A 15,736-nucleotide genomic window follows, 5' to 3' on the forward strand; every position below is an offset into this window, starting at 1 on the left:
GCAATCAAGTTAGTTATTTGATCAAAAATCCTCAGTTTAAAATGTTAAAAGTGCACTGAGCTGAATGAGAAGCTGAACGAGGCGACTGCAGGGACTGAGGACGCACCAAGTGTCTTCAAGTCTCCGCAAAGATTCTCAGGGATATTTTTAGGAGTGCCTTCTCTTTCGTGCACCTGCCTTCGTCTGTAATATGGATCCACGACTCAGTGCCAAGAGTCCAAGGTCTGATGCTATTAGATATGTCCCCTAAAATAAGCCTTGTCTTGCTCAGGCTTTGGTCTGTTTTCTACATTATTGTTGCCACGCCTGGCAGGCCGGTTCATGCCCGTAGAACCGAACAGGCTGCTCAGTCTTCAGGCTTGCTTGAGCAGTAATAAAATATGACCAAGACTACAACAAAGACTGGTGATAACAGGAACAGTGTTTACAATGTTCTCGTCATGTTGCTGTGACTGCAGGTACAGTCCTGGTAATACAGGCATCAGCCTTGTCATAGTGTTTGATTGACAGCCACAGTAATAGAAAAGTATTTAGATAATGTCGGGACAGCCCATGCTGTAATGGACCGGCATGTGTATAATTGTGATTGGCATTGAGAAATATTGGTCACACAGAGCCGGTCTTATTCCTGCCTGCTTTTCTCTTGCTCTGGATCAGAACCAGTCTTTGGTAATGCATGTTATTTTAGAATCACATGTCTGGAAAAGCTCTTTTTCTTTTTCTCAACATGCATAAGAGTGAAAAGTTATTTAAGCTCAATTAATATATAAAGCCGGGAGTTCACAGATGAACAGAAATGCCTTTACTGAATTGACTCGTTTGCTTATGATGTTCATCATGTCCTTCAAACATCGTGTACATCTTCATATAGTTGGAAATGTAGATTTCTGTGTATATTTTCAGTCAGATTTTATATTTTCTAATTACTTGTTTCCATAATGTCAGTAGATCTTGATTTGAATCTTGATTTTGCTGTAATTATCTTCAGCATTCTCACTTAATGGACTCTGGAGGTTTGTAATGGCACTCTGGATTTGCTGCGGCATGCTGGGAATGAGAATATGCTCCATTATGATGTTTTCTTTTAACATATTGGCACAGTAAAAATAGCCCAGGGACCAATGTGCTCTCTTTGATTAAAGTAGTCACAAATCTCTCCTTCTTTCCAGACGTGATCGAAGGCTTCTGCCTTCTGACTTTCGTCCTGTTGGAAAATTAAAGGCCCTCACACGCTGAGACAGAGCTAAAAGACATGAAGCATAGTTAGGTTTTCTTTTATTCCTCTTCATTAGAGTAGATGTAAGCAATAACAGAGTCTTTCAATATTTGAGGCAGTTTTGGGGCTGTGGTGGCGTTCTGAAGACACCACAGCTCCAGAGAGAGTTTCTTTTTCATGGACGCTGAGTGAAAAAAAAGAAAAGAAAATTCTCCTATAACGTATAATTTTGTGCTCTTTGGAAAAAAAAGTGCTTCTGAAGGCCTTTAAAGCCTCCCACCAGAACAGCTGATGAAAGCCAATGTCCTACCATCTCTATTTCGCAGCATTTGAATTGGGACTGAACCTTGAGAACTCATTACATCTTAAATAGGGAACTTTCTCTCAGGAACAACACGAATTGTGAACAAATGAATGTGATTTTGCTCTTGCGACACTTTCATCTGTGCTCAGTCTCTGCCAGGAAGAATTTATTGTCTTCAGAGGGCTGCGTCTGTGTCTAAAACAGCTATTGCAAACAGCTGAGGGGATGCAGTCTGATCTTTACTGTACGAGGAATTCATTCCTCACAACATACAGTGAGTCTGACTGCTGCCGTCCAACAACTGTTGCCCATTTTCTGGACAGATCTGAGATCCTCTGACGCGCTGGAATCTAGATCCGTCCCTGTGTCCTGATTCAGTCGTCTACATGAGGGGACAGCTGAGTGAGACAGGTGCAGAGATGAGCAGAATTCATATTCACATTCACTGCGCTATCATTATCTTTACTTTCCTGCCATGTTAGATTCTTTTATGGCGGCCACAGTTATAAACAAGGTTGTGAAAATTGATGCACGACCACATTAAAACACGAGACGACTCGGAGGCCATAAAAGTGTTTATAGTGATAAAATGGGTAAATATGGACTTGAAAGAGACATAAAAGTGGGCAGATAAGATGTTAAATAGCTAAAATTCACATGGGTGTTTTGGAAATTCACAACTGAGGTGCCCTTGACCTCTCAGACCAACTCTGTGGGTCTTGAAGTGTTTAGCTCAGTTTGTCCTCTTGCCAATTTAAACGACACAGCAGCCTTTCCAAGCGCCTTAATACTAATACTTTAACACTGTATTAGTTAATCTGCTAGGCCTACAGTGACAACCCACTATGTATATGGAATGTCCGGTTCTCCTCAGTCACTCCTAAGGGAGGAGCTGAGCGTTGCTTGGCTGGTGTGCCTGAAATGTTTGCGTAAGAAGACCCTTGGGAGAGACATTTAAGGTTCTCTCATGGCTAAAATGTTACTACAAGAGAAAGCATGTCTCGGCCTCTGTTGAGGCTCGGTCACAACGTCTGCCTGATGCAAAACTGGCAAGTTTCTCTAAAAAGAAAAACTGCTTGTTCTTTCCCAAAAGTGTGCCATTTGGTGTGAAGCTCCATAATTCTGAAATGTGTGGTTATTTTCCCATGACTGCACCTGACGCGGAACAGCGAGGGAATAGCGAGGGTCGCTGTCCTCCCTGCGTTGAGAGCGCAGAGTGAAACTCTGAGAAGCACAGTGTTGGCATGTTCCTTGTCAAATACCATCTGAAGATTTCTGCAGACATCATCCAGATATATATAGAGAGAACTCCGTGGCTCCTTCAGACGGTACCCCTGGGATTAGATAGCTCCATGCAGGGGCATAATCATTTAGCATAGCAAAAAGGGAGAGGAGGTACCGCGAGGGTGCAACCCAAGCTGTAACCCAAGCCCAGTCAATGGCCTACTGCCGCTGGGTTTATTCACTGCAATGTTCCACTGACATATACTGGTAGTCGTAAGACTCAGACTGGTATATTAGTGAGCACAGGTGGACACATAACCGCAACCACTGCACAGAGGCCGCCACAGTATTTTACTTGATGGATAGTTGCAATAAGGCTGTGACACTTTGACTCACACAGTTTCGTGCGGTGATAAATCTGTCATTAAGGGTGTAAATCACACAGAAGTGTCCCTGGGTCAGTTGTAATTCCATTAAAACTTTATGTTCAGTGGCTGGAGACTGTGTGTGCAGTGTAAGCTGCTAAAAATTCACAAACGTCACCCTGCTTGATCATTTGAGGAGTTAAATTCCAGCCGTACGAAGGGCAAATATTTCAGGTGCAGGTGCTCCATTGAAGATGGGTAGCGTTCCTCCTGTGCCAAGTTTACGCTGCAGTACAAGTGGCTGCCGTTAAATGAAAGGATCTGTCATCTCTCTGACTGTCAAAGACCTGGTATAAATCTCTCACAGGCCAGTGTAGGCCACAAACTTTTTTAATCTTATATGGTTTTATAGAGTTCCTCCTTGTTGTGCTTTAAAAATTCTGCTCAGACTGACCTCAGGGAAAACTCAGAAATATGCTCTTTCATATGCTATATTTCTGAAAGTGAATGTCTAAAAGAATTTTTAAAGCTTGCTGTTCTTGCACAAATAGTTTGGTCAAAGTTGGGATTTGGAATGAATTCTCCGAGTTTAAGAGAAAGAAAGTTTGCAGAGGAGCCTCAGTGACACCATGCGAGCAGCCACAACTCATTGAGAGAAAACAACTCGAGCTTCCAGCGCTGCAAACACAAATGTGGGATGATGGAAGAATATTTGTGGCCTCGGCAGGGCTCCTCCCAGACTGTTTGTTTGTGTTCCCCCTCTGCAGATGGGGACGCACAGAGAGGCAAGAATGTCAGCCATATCTGATGCTGCTCAGTCAGCGTAGACCAAAAGGGGGGAGGAGAGGAAGCATTCGGGGGGAACTGTCACGATTCGTTTCAAACATCATGCGGGACGCCTTGCTAGAATTCCAGTGCAAAATTAAATTCACAAAAAAAGTCCTGACATGTCATAGCACGAGTAGTGGAACAAACTAAAAAAGAAAATTGATCTGTCTGACATATTGCGACACAAATCTGTCTTCAATTTAGGAAAGCGACACTTTTTTTGCATGTTTGTTGTGTTTATTTGTGCACAGTAAAGCAAGTGGAGAGGGAAGTGGGGAGCAAATGATTGTTTACAGGCAGGTTGGACTTCTCCCAGCTCAAGATAAGAGACTGCTTCCGAAGCATCAGAGTCGTGTCCTGCTCAGAAGTTCTTCCCTCAGGGATCAGACGCTGTCAAAAGATCTTTCTAAATCACTACTTGTTGATATCTTCGCCCTCTTGCAGCATAATAACCGCTGGTATCTCAGTCCCCAGCTGGCCAGCATCTTGTTGATAGCCCTCTTTAAATATTTGTCTTCAATCTTTTGCCCCTCATGTCACAGGGCTAGAAGTTTCCGTGTTTGCACACAGAGGGAGAATCTTTCATATATGTGTCCATATATGGGCTCTCTGGTGTAAGCGAGGTAGAGGAGACAGAGGAGAGGGCTAAGTTGCGGGGGCTTTTTGTGAGGTCCAAAGACGTACTTGATATTTCTTTCCATTCCACAGGGCTATAAAACTTCCTGGTATGCACTTCCAGCTCAGCCACTGTTCTCCCTGTTACAGCCCTGACTGTCAGGGCCCTCCGGCGCCGAGAAACGAAACAATGACAAGCGGAGGAGGATGCTGGACTTCTATGGTAGTATCTTAGTTTGCCGTTCTTTATGTTTGTTTTCTACAAGCAAACTTCTCTTGATGCATCCTCTCTTAAAGCAAATCCATCTAAGCTTTCTCTGAGGGAGAATAATCAGGTTTCATAATCAGTTTTTGGTCAACAAAAAGTCCAGTTTTCTCTATTTGAAAGAGAAAGTGAAGGTTTTAGTCAAGTTTATAAGGATGCTAACTTCAAACCACAAAATGACCGTAGCCTGGCTGAAGGAAAGCCATCAAGTGGAGCGTGTGTGAGAAACTATGGCGATGAGACATTCCAGTGTGGTTTTGTGTGGCTGTTTGAAAGCTCACAGGCTGTGTTCACTGTGACTGGGTCACAGTGGTCTCTCTGCAGCGAGGAATGCCGCAGGAACCCACAGCTCTGCGGCACCTGCATTCTTATAGCGAAGCCTGTCTGCGGCCCCGCGTTTGATCAGGCGCCGTGACTGTTTTCCAGTCGGGCTCCGACTCACCGCACAGCGAGGGAGCTAGATAAAACAGTTGTGCGAAGTCAATCATTAAACAACTGTCTGAGCGCACAGACGTGAAAATAAATAGACTTCCACCTGGTGTGGTCTGGTTAGCTGAGGCCTTGGATGTCTGAAATGACAATATGCAGTACAGTAAGAGGGTAATTATGAAAGAACACAACATTCCCATCCACAGAATGGGACCAGAGGTGGAACAAGTTTGCAGATCCTTTTGTTTGGTAAATATACCAAAATAGTTACATATTGAACCACCTGAAGTAAAAGTATGGAAATATTATTATGTATGACAATAAATTTCACCACTGAGCGCTCGGCATGTTACTGTTAAAGGTGGTTGAAGTGGAGTCTAACAACATCATATAAAGTTTTCAACCTCAGGGTTGAGCCCCCTCTTAAGGGTCACAAGCTGAATGTGAGGCGCTGATATTCTTTTATTCCTTATTGGATCCCCATCCCATACCAAAACTGCTGTAACACCAATAACATCTATGACAGATTGCTATAGAGGTGAATCTATTTTTGACCTGTTTGGTGCTATTTCAGGCTGAAGAACCTCCATACAGAACAGTTCTCATCATGTAATCTGTAAGAGGACTCAGTACTACCAGCTGACTACAACTCACTTGTCGTGTCCTTTACCAGAGACAAAAAAAACAGTCTATACTTAAGTGTTACAGAATAAGTGTGGTGTATTTTTCCATATGACAGTTTGCATGAATACATAAGACTTGATTTTAATTTAGCCTCCACAGTTGGTCGTTCATCTCACACACATCTGTGCAGAAACAACAACAAAGAGCTAACCATGCAGCTCTGTTCTGTACACTTTGTTGTTGGTTTTTTTTAGATATTTTCAGCTGCACTTGACCAAATGACTGCTGTGCGACAGTACTGCAGGTGTGACAGAACAAGTGACCTAACAACATCAATCATAGCTGAATATAGAACATATGCAGAACATTTCCTTATAATAGCAATGTCCTTTCCCATCATGGAGACAATGCGATCAATATGGTCAGAGCAAGGCAGTAAGTCATCTACTTTAATACCCAGTGATTTGGTTTTTAGTGACCTGCTCAACTGACATCACATCCGTAGGCAAGTTGAGTGCAGTGGTGTATTCGACCTCCAAATACAATGCATTTAGTTCTGGCAATGTACTAGTTTGTTCATTTTCACCCATTCAGTAATGCTACACAACTATATGGATTCTGTCTCAGCTCCACTAATGTTGGTGAATACATACATACACCACAACTACATCTGCATTTTAAAAAATGTGGTAAATCATTTAAAGTTTGAGAATAACAGTGGCCCCAAGCAACTCCCTTGTGGGACACCGCATGGTATTTTTTACTGTAAGAAAGCCACTGGAAAAATATGTGTATGAATGATATGATAGAAAAAATGAAACAAAACAAGGGACTGGAAAAGAAATTGTATTCATGTTTTCGAGCTTTTCTCACTCTGCTTTGAAGTGAAAGCATCTGAGAAGTTTAAAGGGGAAATCACTCTTTTATTGAAGTGCTAGCAACATAGTGAGATTTAAAATGTGACAAAGAGTCCCAACAAGATGTTAAAAGGGTTAAACAATGCATTGTATTTTATAAGAATCTTTTTTTTTTTTGTAAAAAGAACTAGTAAACTGTTGAATAAATGGAACTGGTGGAGTATAAACTAGCAAAAATAGAAAAACACAAGTAAAGTAAAAGTTAAGTAAATGTACATTATTATTTTCCACCACTGGGAAAGACTGTGAAGAATGTTTTTTGATCACTGCTTGGATCCATCAAAGGTAATCAGCTGAGTCTCTGACAGAGTGAGTACAGCAGAAGGAGGACAGTCTGCAGTCACTGTCCCGGTAAGACTTAATGATATGCCTAAAGTCACACTGAATGATCATTTTGGCTGCTCCCACACCAAATCTCTCATGAAAATTGGCATCAGTGCTGAGCACTGAGTGGAGTGTATATTCAGCCTTGATACAGGGCGGGGAGGCCGCAGGATTGAGAGAAGAAAAGGAGCCAAGGACTTTTTTTCTCTGCTGAAATGCGGCCTGTCATCTAACGAGTGTTGAGCAAAGTTTCCTTATTAAGACTGAGGGTTTGGATGGACGAGTGTTACATTTCACTCTAGGCAGCTTAAATCCCAGGAGACACTGAGGATCAGTTCCAGTCGGCAGCACGGTCTGAGACAGACGCTTCCCCCTGTTCCACAGCTCACTCTCTACGCTGTTTCACGAACGAACAAAACCGAGAAAAATCACCGTCAATCACTGGGAGAAGCCTGACTTTGGAAGAGCGAGCGTGTGTCGGAGTCAGACGATGCCGTTTAATAGATATTCCTAATGTTACTGGCGGAGGTGTCCAAAATTAGCACCCAAGGTTTAAGTCTCAGCTGAGACCCAATATAGCCCTGCTGTCACTGCTGACTGAGAAATACTGTGCCTTCCTTACATGATAACCAAAGGAGCTGGTGTGCTGTGCTATGAGAGAAATAGACAGCGAATACCGTCACCCGGGAGAGGATGGACACTCTGAAGGTGACTACAACTAGCTCACATATTTCACAGATGGTAGAAGCACCACCCATGTGTCTCATGGAAATTGATGAAATCTGTCATGGTTTTCACTCTAAATCCCCCCAGTGGGATCAGATGACTGTCATCTAATAAATATCTGTCTGATATTAACTTTTAAATCATGAAATCAACCTCTACATCATTAGGAGCAATATTACTGTAACCTCTTAGGTGTTAACTCAGTGAAATCACAGCACATAGACAGTAACTAGTTCTCAGGTCTGAAAGCACAGAAGTCTTCTCTACAGATTCTGTTTACTATTATCATTCAATCTACTATTCCCATTCAATCAGAGGCTGTACAGTGGATACATTATAAAGGCAACATGTTGGGAGATCCCCGCTGATGACCTAAAATAGTCATGTGCTCCAGACCTGAGTTAAAGGCTCTCTTAGATCCATCAGCTGCTGTCGCCCAGGTTTACGTTAGGGAGCGCAGAGCAGGCAGAGGGGCGCTGTGTGAGTATGAGTAAACAACAGGTATCCTTTAAACACAATCATCAAGCCACTGCTTTAGTACGCCGTGTTTCTTTTCTTAAACCCTTTAAGAGCATTTAATTACCAACACAGTGCAATTGTGTCTACGCAAAGTCCAGACGCATGCACACTTCACACTGGCAGCATCCCTTCAACATGAAGAGCCTCGCTGAAGGACAGACAGAATAGCTGGTTCACTCCCGTTCGTATACAGAAAAGGTAACATAAACAAAGAGAAAAAGGAAGCTGGATGGAAATTTCTGGGAGGTTTTAGTAATTAATCCTTTGCAGTTTGTTAAATTGCTTCTACTCTCTCTCCCTGCCGTACCATCTTTGGGTCTGGGTTATGTGAAACTTCCTGACAAAATGAACTGAAGCCAGACGTTGACTACAGCCATTCAAGCCGTGAACAATGCTGGTTTCCACTGTTTTATCAGCTTGGGCGAGCTGGACATTTCTTGGCTTGAGGTGGCTGCTGGAACGCAGTTGAACCCCTTCTTTAGCCTTCACCACTCAATTGTGGACATCAATCAATCTAAGTAGGATTATAAACACAGAAAAATGTAGACTTTCATTCAAATCTTGAAGAAAAGGTGTGTTTAGAAAGCAGCCAAAAAGGACACAGGATGAGAACAGCTCTCACGTTGCCCCGAGCTGCTCTCGGTGAGAGAAAAGACCGTGTGAGATTGAGATGTTGTAGGAAAATGAAAGTTTCAGTAGCATGCTTTGGACAAATAGCCCAGCCCAAAACCCCAAAAGCCTTTCCTGATGTGCATTTTTTCCAAACCTCACTTCCTCTTCCATCACTTTTCTCTAGAAGTGAAGAAAACTGGCTTAAGGCAGTTTCCCTCTCTACGCTGTAAAAGACCATGATGCCCTCTCAACCTGTTTTGTAATTTTAGCCTGGGTTCCTAAGAAAAAATACATCTTCCAAGTCAGTTCACATGCAGGTTTCTTTTATAGAGAGATTTATGCCCATTTTTCTTCACACATAAAGAACTCACCACTGTTTAGAGTACTAATACAACATTAAAGGCAAATTAAGAAAGTGATAAACACTGAAATTTCAAGGAGTATTATTAACATGCTATAAGTGGCTGCATAGCTCTCCAGTGCGACAACTCTCAGTTTCAGTGACGCTGTTCTTAGCACAAGCCTTGACTCCATTCCTGCACAGTATCACTTGTGAGCATACAGTAACCCTGATGTCCACACTGGAAAACATATGAACATATGCATATAAGAAGCCAGCGTGAGCCAAGCGCATTTCTGGTTGCTCTGCCGTGGCTAATTTAGCATGCTGTAGGTTAGTGCCGAAACCATGAAAGTGGAGGGTTGACCCAGTGTCATTTGGTTTAGCCACGGGTTAGCGTGGCTTCATTTTTGAGAACTTGAGCGTGGAACAAAGCCTGAACTAAATGGCTGCCAGGCTGTGGGGATTAGGCATGGAACGAGACGTTTAGGATGCCAGAGATGTATGCTGTTGATGCTAAGGATTACTGTTTGTGTCATGGGCTGTTTGGTGGGGAAAAAAAAGGAAAAGCCTGTAATTTTGATTTAAGGAGTGAATGACATATGCCACACTGTAAGAAATTAAACCTTGTGTCAACAAGGTGCATCTGGAGTCCATCCAATTCTTCCATATGCAGGAAAATGACATATGACATAAGCCTATTTAATGAAAAACAAAGAGAGTTTGAGAAATAGATATAGTGAAAAGAGGGGTTGCTGAGTGCATGAAACCCTAAGCCTAAAATTGTTCTATCTTTCATGTCATCCATCATGCTGACCATGGTGCTGGATACTTTGCAGAAGAAAAAAACATAAATGCAAGACCTTTGTGGAAACTTGCTGTAACAGAGAGGTTCACTAATTAGTCTCAAATCATGAAGTTCAGTACAATAAGAGACCACATCTCTGCTTTGCATCATTCATCTGCTGAGGTTTTGACAACTCCATACAAACATACATACATACACCAGAGTTAACCAGACGAACATCCTCCTGGTCCTCACAGGACTGAAGGGAGAGAGAGGGTGAGTCGTAGATGGGCACTCCCATTTAAACACATGGCTTCAGTTTCCCCTCTCCACTGTGTGGCCTGGCCTTGCATGAGACCAAAACACTCAAACAGCCAAATATGGTGTTCATTAGGACGAGTCAGTGCATTGTGCCGGCCACCTCAAACCAACACACTCTGCCCTCATACGCTCTCTGAGAGGATCAGCTTCAGTGTGAAATCAGCATCAGACTGTACCACCTGAGTAAAAAAAAAAAGAGGCCAAGATCAAGTTCAAGTCTGTCTTATCACCCGGAGCAGACCAACAAAAAGTCAACATGGGGCTGCTTCTCATCGACCCTGCAAAAGGTTTCAGCTGTGAAACCCAGAGAGCACAATTAATGTGAACCAAAATATCTAAACGGGAATCACTGCATACTTCAAGGTCTGGTCTGTGAACCAGGAGAGGAGAGAAAAAAAGCACATCCACTATGTCCATATTTGGTCTGGCTAACTTTGCCAATCCTTCCACTAGAACATATTTCTCCAAACATCCACTGACCCCTCTGACTGAAGAGCTGTGAAGGAGAATGCTGACACCTGCTGGAAAGAATGCGGCATCATCTGTTGACTGCATGCACTGATACGAGCAGGGACAAAATAACGTGAACGGTGCTGGTTGTTTGAAACTCTTTATTTTTGGTGAATACAAAAAATACTTTTGTGACCAGATAAATATTATACATACAGCATCAAATCATAAAACTAACGCGGTCTGTTAAAGAAAGCACAACACCTATTCATAACAGAGCTAGTAACTTCTATTTCCGTTAATACTCACAAATCAGTTAGACAATACAATTCAGGGTAATTCTTACATTTACTGATAAAAACGTATGTTTTTTTTAGTGGTTAGACAATGAAACAAGGGAGTTATTTAGTCCAACTTTTGAGAGGGACTTGGCATAATGATTTCAACAGTTTCTCAACTTCAAACACAAATTGCCACATGCTCATGGAATGCAGTCTAGTGTTAGTCTTCTGATATGGTCTCTAAATCCTACAGTATCCACAGACGCCCTTTTATATCAGCATTATACCACTGTAGGCAAGTTGGCCCCAGCCAAGGCATTGTAACGTATGGCAAAGGACAAGGTGACAGTTTATTAAGACCCCGATGGGGATTAGACTGGCATATTGTTCTGATCCAGAGAGGACAAGGCTCAGGCTCCCACCCGGCCTGATCTTCAGCTGCTCGCAGGGCAGACTCAAGTAAGGCACTAGTTCACAATGCAGTCCTGACACTGGCACGGACAGACTGAGGAGATGAAGTGCTTCAAATTTCCAATATATTATACATTAATATACTAAAGCAAAAAAAAAAAAAAAAAAATCATTGAATTACGGTAGTTTCCTCAATCAGACCTAGAAGACTCTATTTCCTTCTGGTTTGTTAGGAGAACGTCCTACATTTGAAACAACGTAAGCTTTAAATCGCATTCTTCAGTGCGTATGTGTATGAGCTACTTCAGTGCATAATGTACGCTCGTTTCATTTAAGAGCCCGAAGCCAAATATCATTGCACACGACCAATCATATGACAGCGCAGACTCTCATTACTGTTTTTCGCTAGAATATTCAGTGTGATGTATTGCTATAGACTGTCAGTCTGAAGTGAAAATGCCTTTACCATGAGAGGGCAGTGACTGGTGGAGAACAGCTGTATCTATCTGTGTGTGTTTGTGTGTGTGTGTGTGTGTGTGTTCAGTACAGTGGGAACCCGAACAGAATCTGGCCAGTGTTAACGGGGAGAGGAATTGAAAACATGAAGACAGGAGAGAACAAGCGTGACAAATGATGTAAACATATATTCCTTACACAGCTCTGTGTACGCGAAGGGGGAACTGCCGGGGTTACAGGAAGTGACATGATGTACAAGCAGCATGACGTATTTGGTCACATATAGTCCAGATTCTGGGAATAACACAGATCACACCTGTCTGCTCTTTAAGAACTAGATTCTTAAAAAAAAAAAAAAAGTCAAGAATAAATATCTTTATAGCTAGTGTTGGCTAGGGGTCTGTTATTTGATTTTTTTGACATTTAGTCCAATCAGAAGCTCTCATTGTTTGGCATCAAGCTGAACAACATAGTTTAACCTTGATTTCTAAAGATTTGCTGGTTTGACAGCAAACCCCAAGTTCACATTTTTATTAGTAAAATACAAGTGCCTTTCCACTCTACACTACTCTATTGGTTAGTAGCTTCATTGATATGTATAGACATTATGGTGCATGCAAGCCAGTGGTGAAATGAGGCACCCCCCCACCCCCCCATGGACCCTTAGATCTGTTCTGCCGGTTGCAGAGATATCATCGGTTCATTTCTAACTGCTCTAAACCTTCAACAATTATAGAACATTCAATGATTATATTTCTGCTTTCGTTACGTCTTTCGATTCGTGATTGTAACAGTCAGAAATGCTCATGATGCAGTAACACTCACAAAGCAACAATACGTTTATCATACAACTCCACTTTCTTATAGTGACACCTTTCTCCATGTTGAACTCTGAATGTCTATGCCGTCACTGACAAATACATACATACGCCACACACACACACGCACACATACACACACAAAAATACACTACAGAGCACAGGCACTTGTTTTTCTCACCAAACAGGCCTGTTTCAAGTGCGGTATATTCCTCGGTTATATGAGAGTAAAGCAGCCGATCGTACATCGGCAACAGCTCCCCATGACGTGAGGGTCTCATCGGCGCGGCGCACATCCACGTCCGCGCAGCCACTCAGCCCTCGTCCTCTCTCAGCTCGCTGGGCAGGAACTTGTACTGCTGCTGTCGGATCTGAGCCAGCTTCTTCCTCGCTTCCTCCAGCTCGCGCTCCTTCCTCAGCATCTCCTCCTGAGCCGCAATGATCTGAGGAGAATGGGAACAGGTGACAGGAAACGTGCCTTCTGCTCATAATCCCATTCCTGTGCATAACTCGATATGGGAAAGCAATAGCAGCACGGTGCTCAGCTCACAGTTTTTGGATTGCATGTGGTTTATTGTTGCATTAGCGGTTCATCGGTCAGATTTAAACACTGTTTTCAGCTGAAAATGAATAACAGTAGAGAGGATCCCCTCAGTGCGACAATGATCAGACATCAATGAGAAAATGAGCTTCACTGGTCAGACGGAAAAACTGACAAGCTGATGCCCAGCTGGGTTGCACCGCTGACTGAGACAGGAACTCAGTCAATCAAGATGAAAAGCAAAGCTTCCCGCAGCACCCTGGAGTTTTGAAAAAGAGACACTCACTCTTCAATTACTGTCATTTTTTAAATTTTTTTCACAAAGATGAAAAGGAAGCAAGTTCTCAACTCTTCAAGAGATGTGATGCTTTGCAGCTGTGGGTGTCTGGTAAACCTGGTAAACAGCTTTGAAATGAAGCTGATGGGCTGTTTATCCACAGCAGCTCGTCACAATTTCAGAAAAACAACATTTGGCATTTTGGCATATGAGCGAGAGGTGCAAACGCTCTGAGAAAAGGGCAAACCACACAATGGGAATCATTTCTATTCCGGGTCTCACATAAACATGTTTCAGGATTTTGTCTCACCTGAGCTATGCCTCCAACGAATTTGGTCTTTACCACCACGCTGTCATCCTCAGTCTTGTCAAATGCCGCTTTCTGAGCCGCCTTCACCAGGTTGTCTGAGGCTCGCTTCACCGCATTGCCGGCAGCCTTCAAACAGATCATCCTTGAGTTAGCATGCATATACATGTACATAGCTTCTTTGGATACATTGCCTCAGCATGAATACATTGCTATCTGGCTGGACAATAATCTTAACTCCACTGATTGTTACACAGTACTTTTTGGTACTATTTTGGATTATATAGACGTTAGATATGGGAAAAGCTGTCACCTCTACTTTGAGGTGACAATGGATGCTGCAAAGGCTGCAACTTACTCAGAATAAACAATGTGGAATTAATGTGTTTAAAGGTTTAGAACCGGTGATCCCTGCAGCACCCACCCTGCCATCTCAACCAAAAGGTCAGCCGGCTGTCTTTGGCCGTGAGGCGAGGCCAGCATTGGTTTTTATTCATTTATAAAGCTTTAATACAGATCCTCCCATCAAGTATTTCACCCCTTTGAACTCTCTGAACTCACATCATCTCGTTACTCGCGCACAGAAGAAGTTGTTCCTACACATTCCATTAATCGGAACAGAATGAGGAAAAATGTCATACTATTACAGTGCACTTTATACATGTAGTAATCTGGAAAAGGCCTGAAACTTAGACTCAGAGTACTTCATTGATCCCTGAGGGGAAACTGGGTCAGTTGCAGTTGCTCCCGTTGCAGAACAAGTAAGTAAAATAGAAATAGGAAATAAGAAATATCTTCGGGAATGTGTAAAAATATGTATAAAAAATATATATGCACACTGTATTACAATATAAATCAACTGTAAATAATAAACTGTATGACATATGCAAGATATATGTATTATGCTACAATAAATATCAGTGTCTATATAGAAATATATCTATTGTATATTGTATATATCTATCTTTCTACATTAAGTAACAAGAATAATAGAATATTAGAATACTGCCAATACTAATACTATAATAACAACAATAATAACAATACTAAGGTAATAATGATAGTACTAGAAAAATGAGGTATAAAAAATATACATATATTTAATTTGCACATAAAGACTCTCTGTCATCACTTCAGTCACTTTTTAAGTTTTAGCACTCCATTACTGTTGTTCCTCTTTCAAGGTAAAACAAAGGTTGACAAATAAAGGTGGAGTTTCCATGTTACCTGTAGTCTCCTCATGGCTTCAGAATCCTGGTCAGCCTTCACCTTGCAGGCCACCAGCAGCTGAGCCGTGGAGGCTGCGACCTGTTTGGCTGAGGAGATGAGCTTCTCCTCGCTGGCGTGGCCCTGCACTGAGGCGTTCGCCGCCTCACACAGGTTACTGGTGGCTGCCGCTACCATGCGCGCCTACGGCAAGCGGCAAAGTCACACAACAGCTTGCACAGTCATTAGAAAAAGTTTTCAAGCTTGAGCAACTTACAGCTGATATGAGGCCCTGAGACCACTGGCCGTCGTCCACTGCATTGGCGAGATTGGATCCCACCTGAGGCAGACATTGGGTAAAAAACATCATGTGCGTGTTGTTTTACATTAGTCGCCACGCGTAGAATCTTGTTGAGTGTCTGCGTAGGTGTGTTGACCGACCTTGCCTTGTGCCACCAGTTCTCTCTGAGCGGCTGATGCAGATTTAACAAGCGCGCTAGTTGCTGCAGCGATGGACTTTGCTGCCTCTAAGATCTGCTCCTCGAAATCCAGCGTCTCATCCGCCTGCTGTAA

General features: G+C 42.6%; 1 protein-coding gene across 2 annotated transcripts in view; it reads right to left on the reverse strand.

Moving 5' to 3' along the window:
* Positions 1 to 12,682: 12,682 nt before the first annotated feature.
* The window catches only part of tln2b (talin 2b), a 47,872-nt gene continuing 44,818 nt past the window's right edge, over positions 12,683 to 15,736 (reverse strand). For both annotated transcript variants that reach the window (XM_041938228.1, XM_041938229.1), the window contains 5 exons: positions 15,605 to 15,730; positions 15,441 to 15,503; positions 15,185 to 15,367; positions 13,961 to 14,086; positions 12,683 to 13,275 (listed from right to left, as the gene is read on the reverse strand). In XM_041938228.1, coding sequence (XP_041794162.1) covers positions 13,147 to 13,275; positions 13,961 to 14,086; positions 15,185 to 15,367; positions 15,441 to 15,503; positions 15,605 to 15,730 — 627 coding nt within the window. In that variant the 3' untranslated portion in view covers positions 12,683 to 13,146. The remainder of the gene's footprint in view (positions 13,276 to 13,960; positions 14,087 to 15,184; positions 15,368 to 15,440; positions 15,504 to 15,604; positions 15,731 to 15,736) is intronic.

This window comes from Chelmon rostratus, chromosome 6, assembly GCF_017976325.1.
Source record: "Chelmon rostratus isolate fCheRos1 chromosome 6, fCheRos1.pri, whole genome shotgun sequence".
NCBI lineage: Eukaryota > Metazoa > Chordata > Actinopteri > Chaetodontiformes > Chaetodontidae > Chelmon > Chelmon rostratus.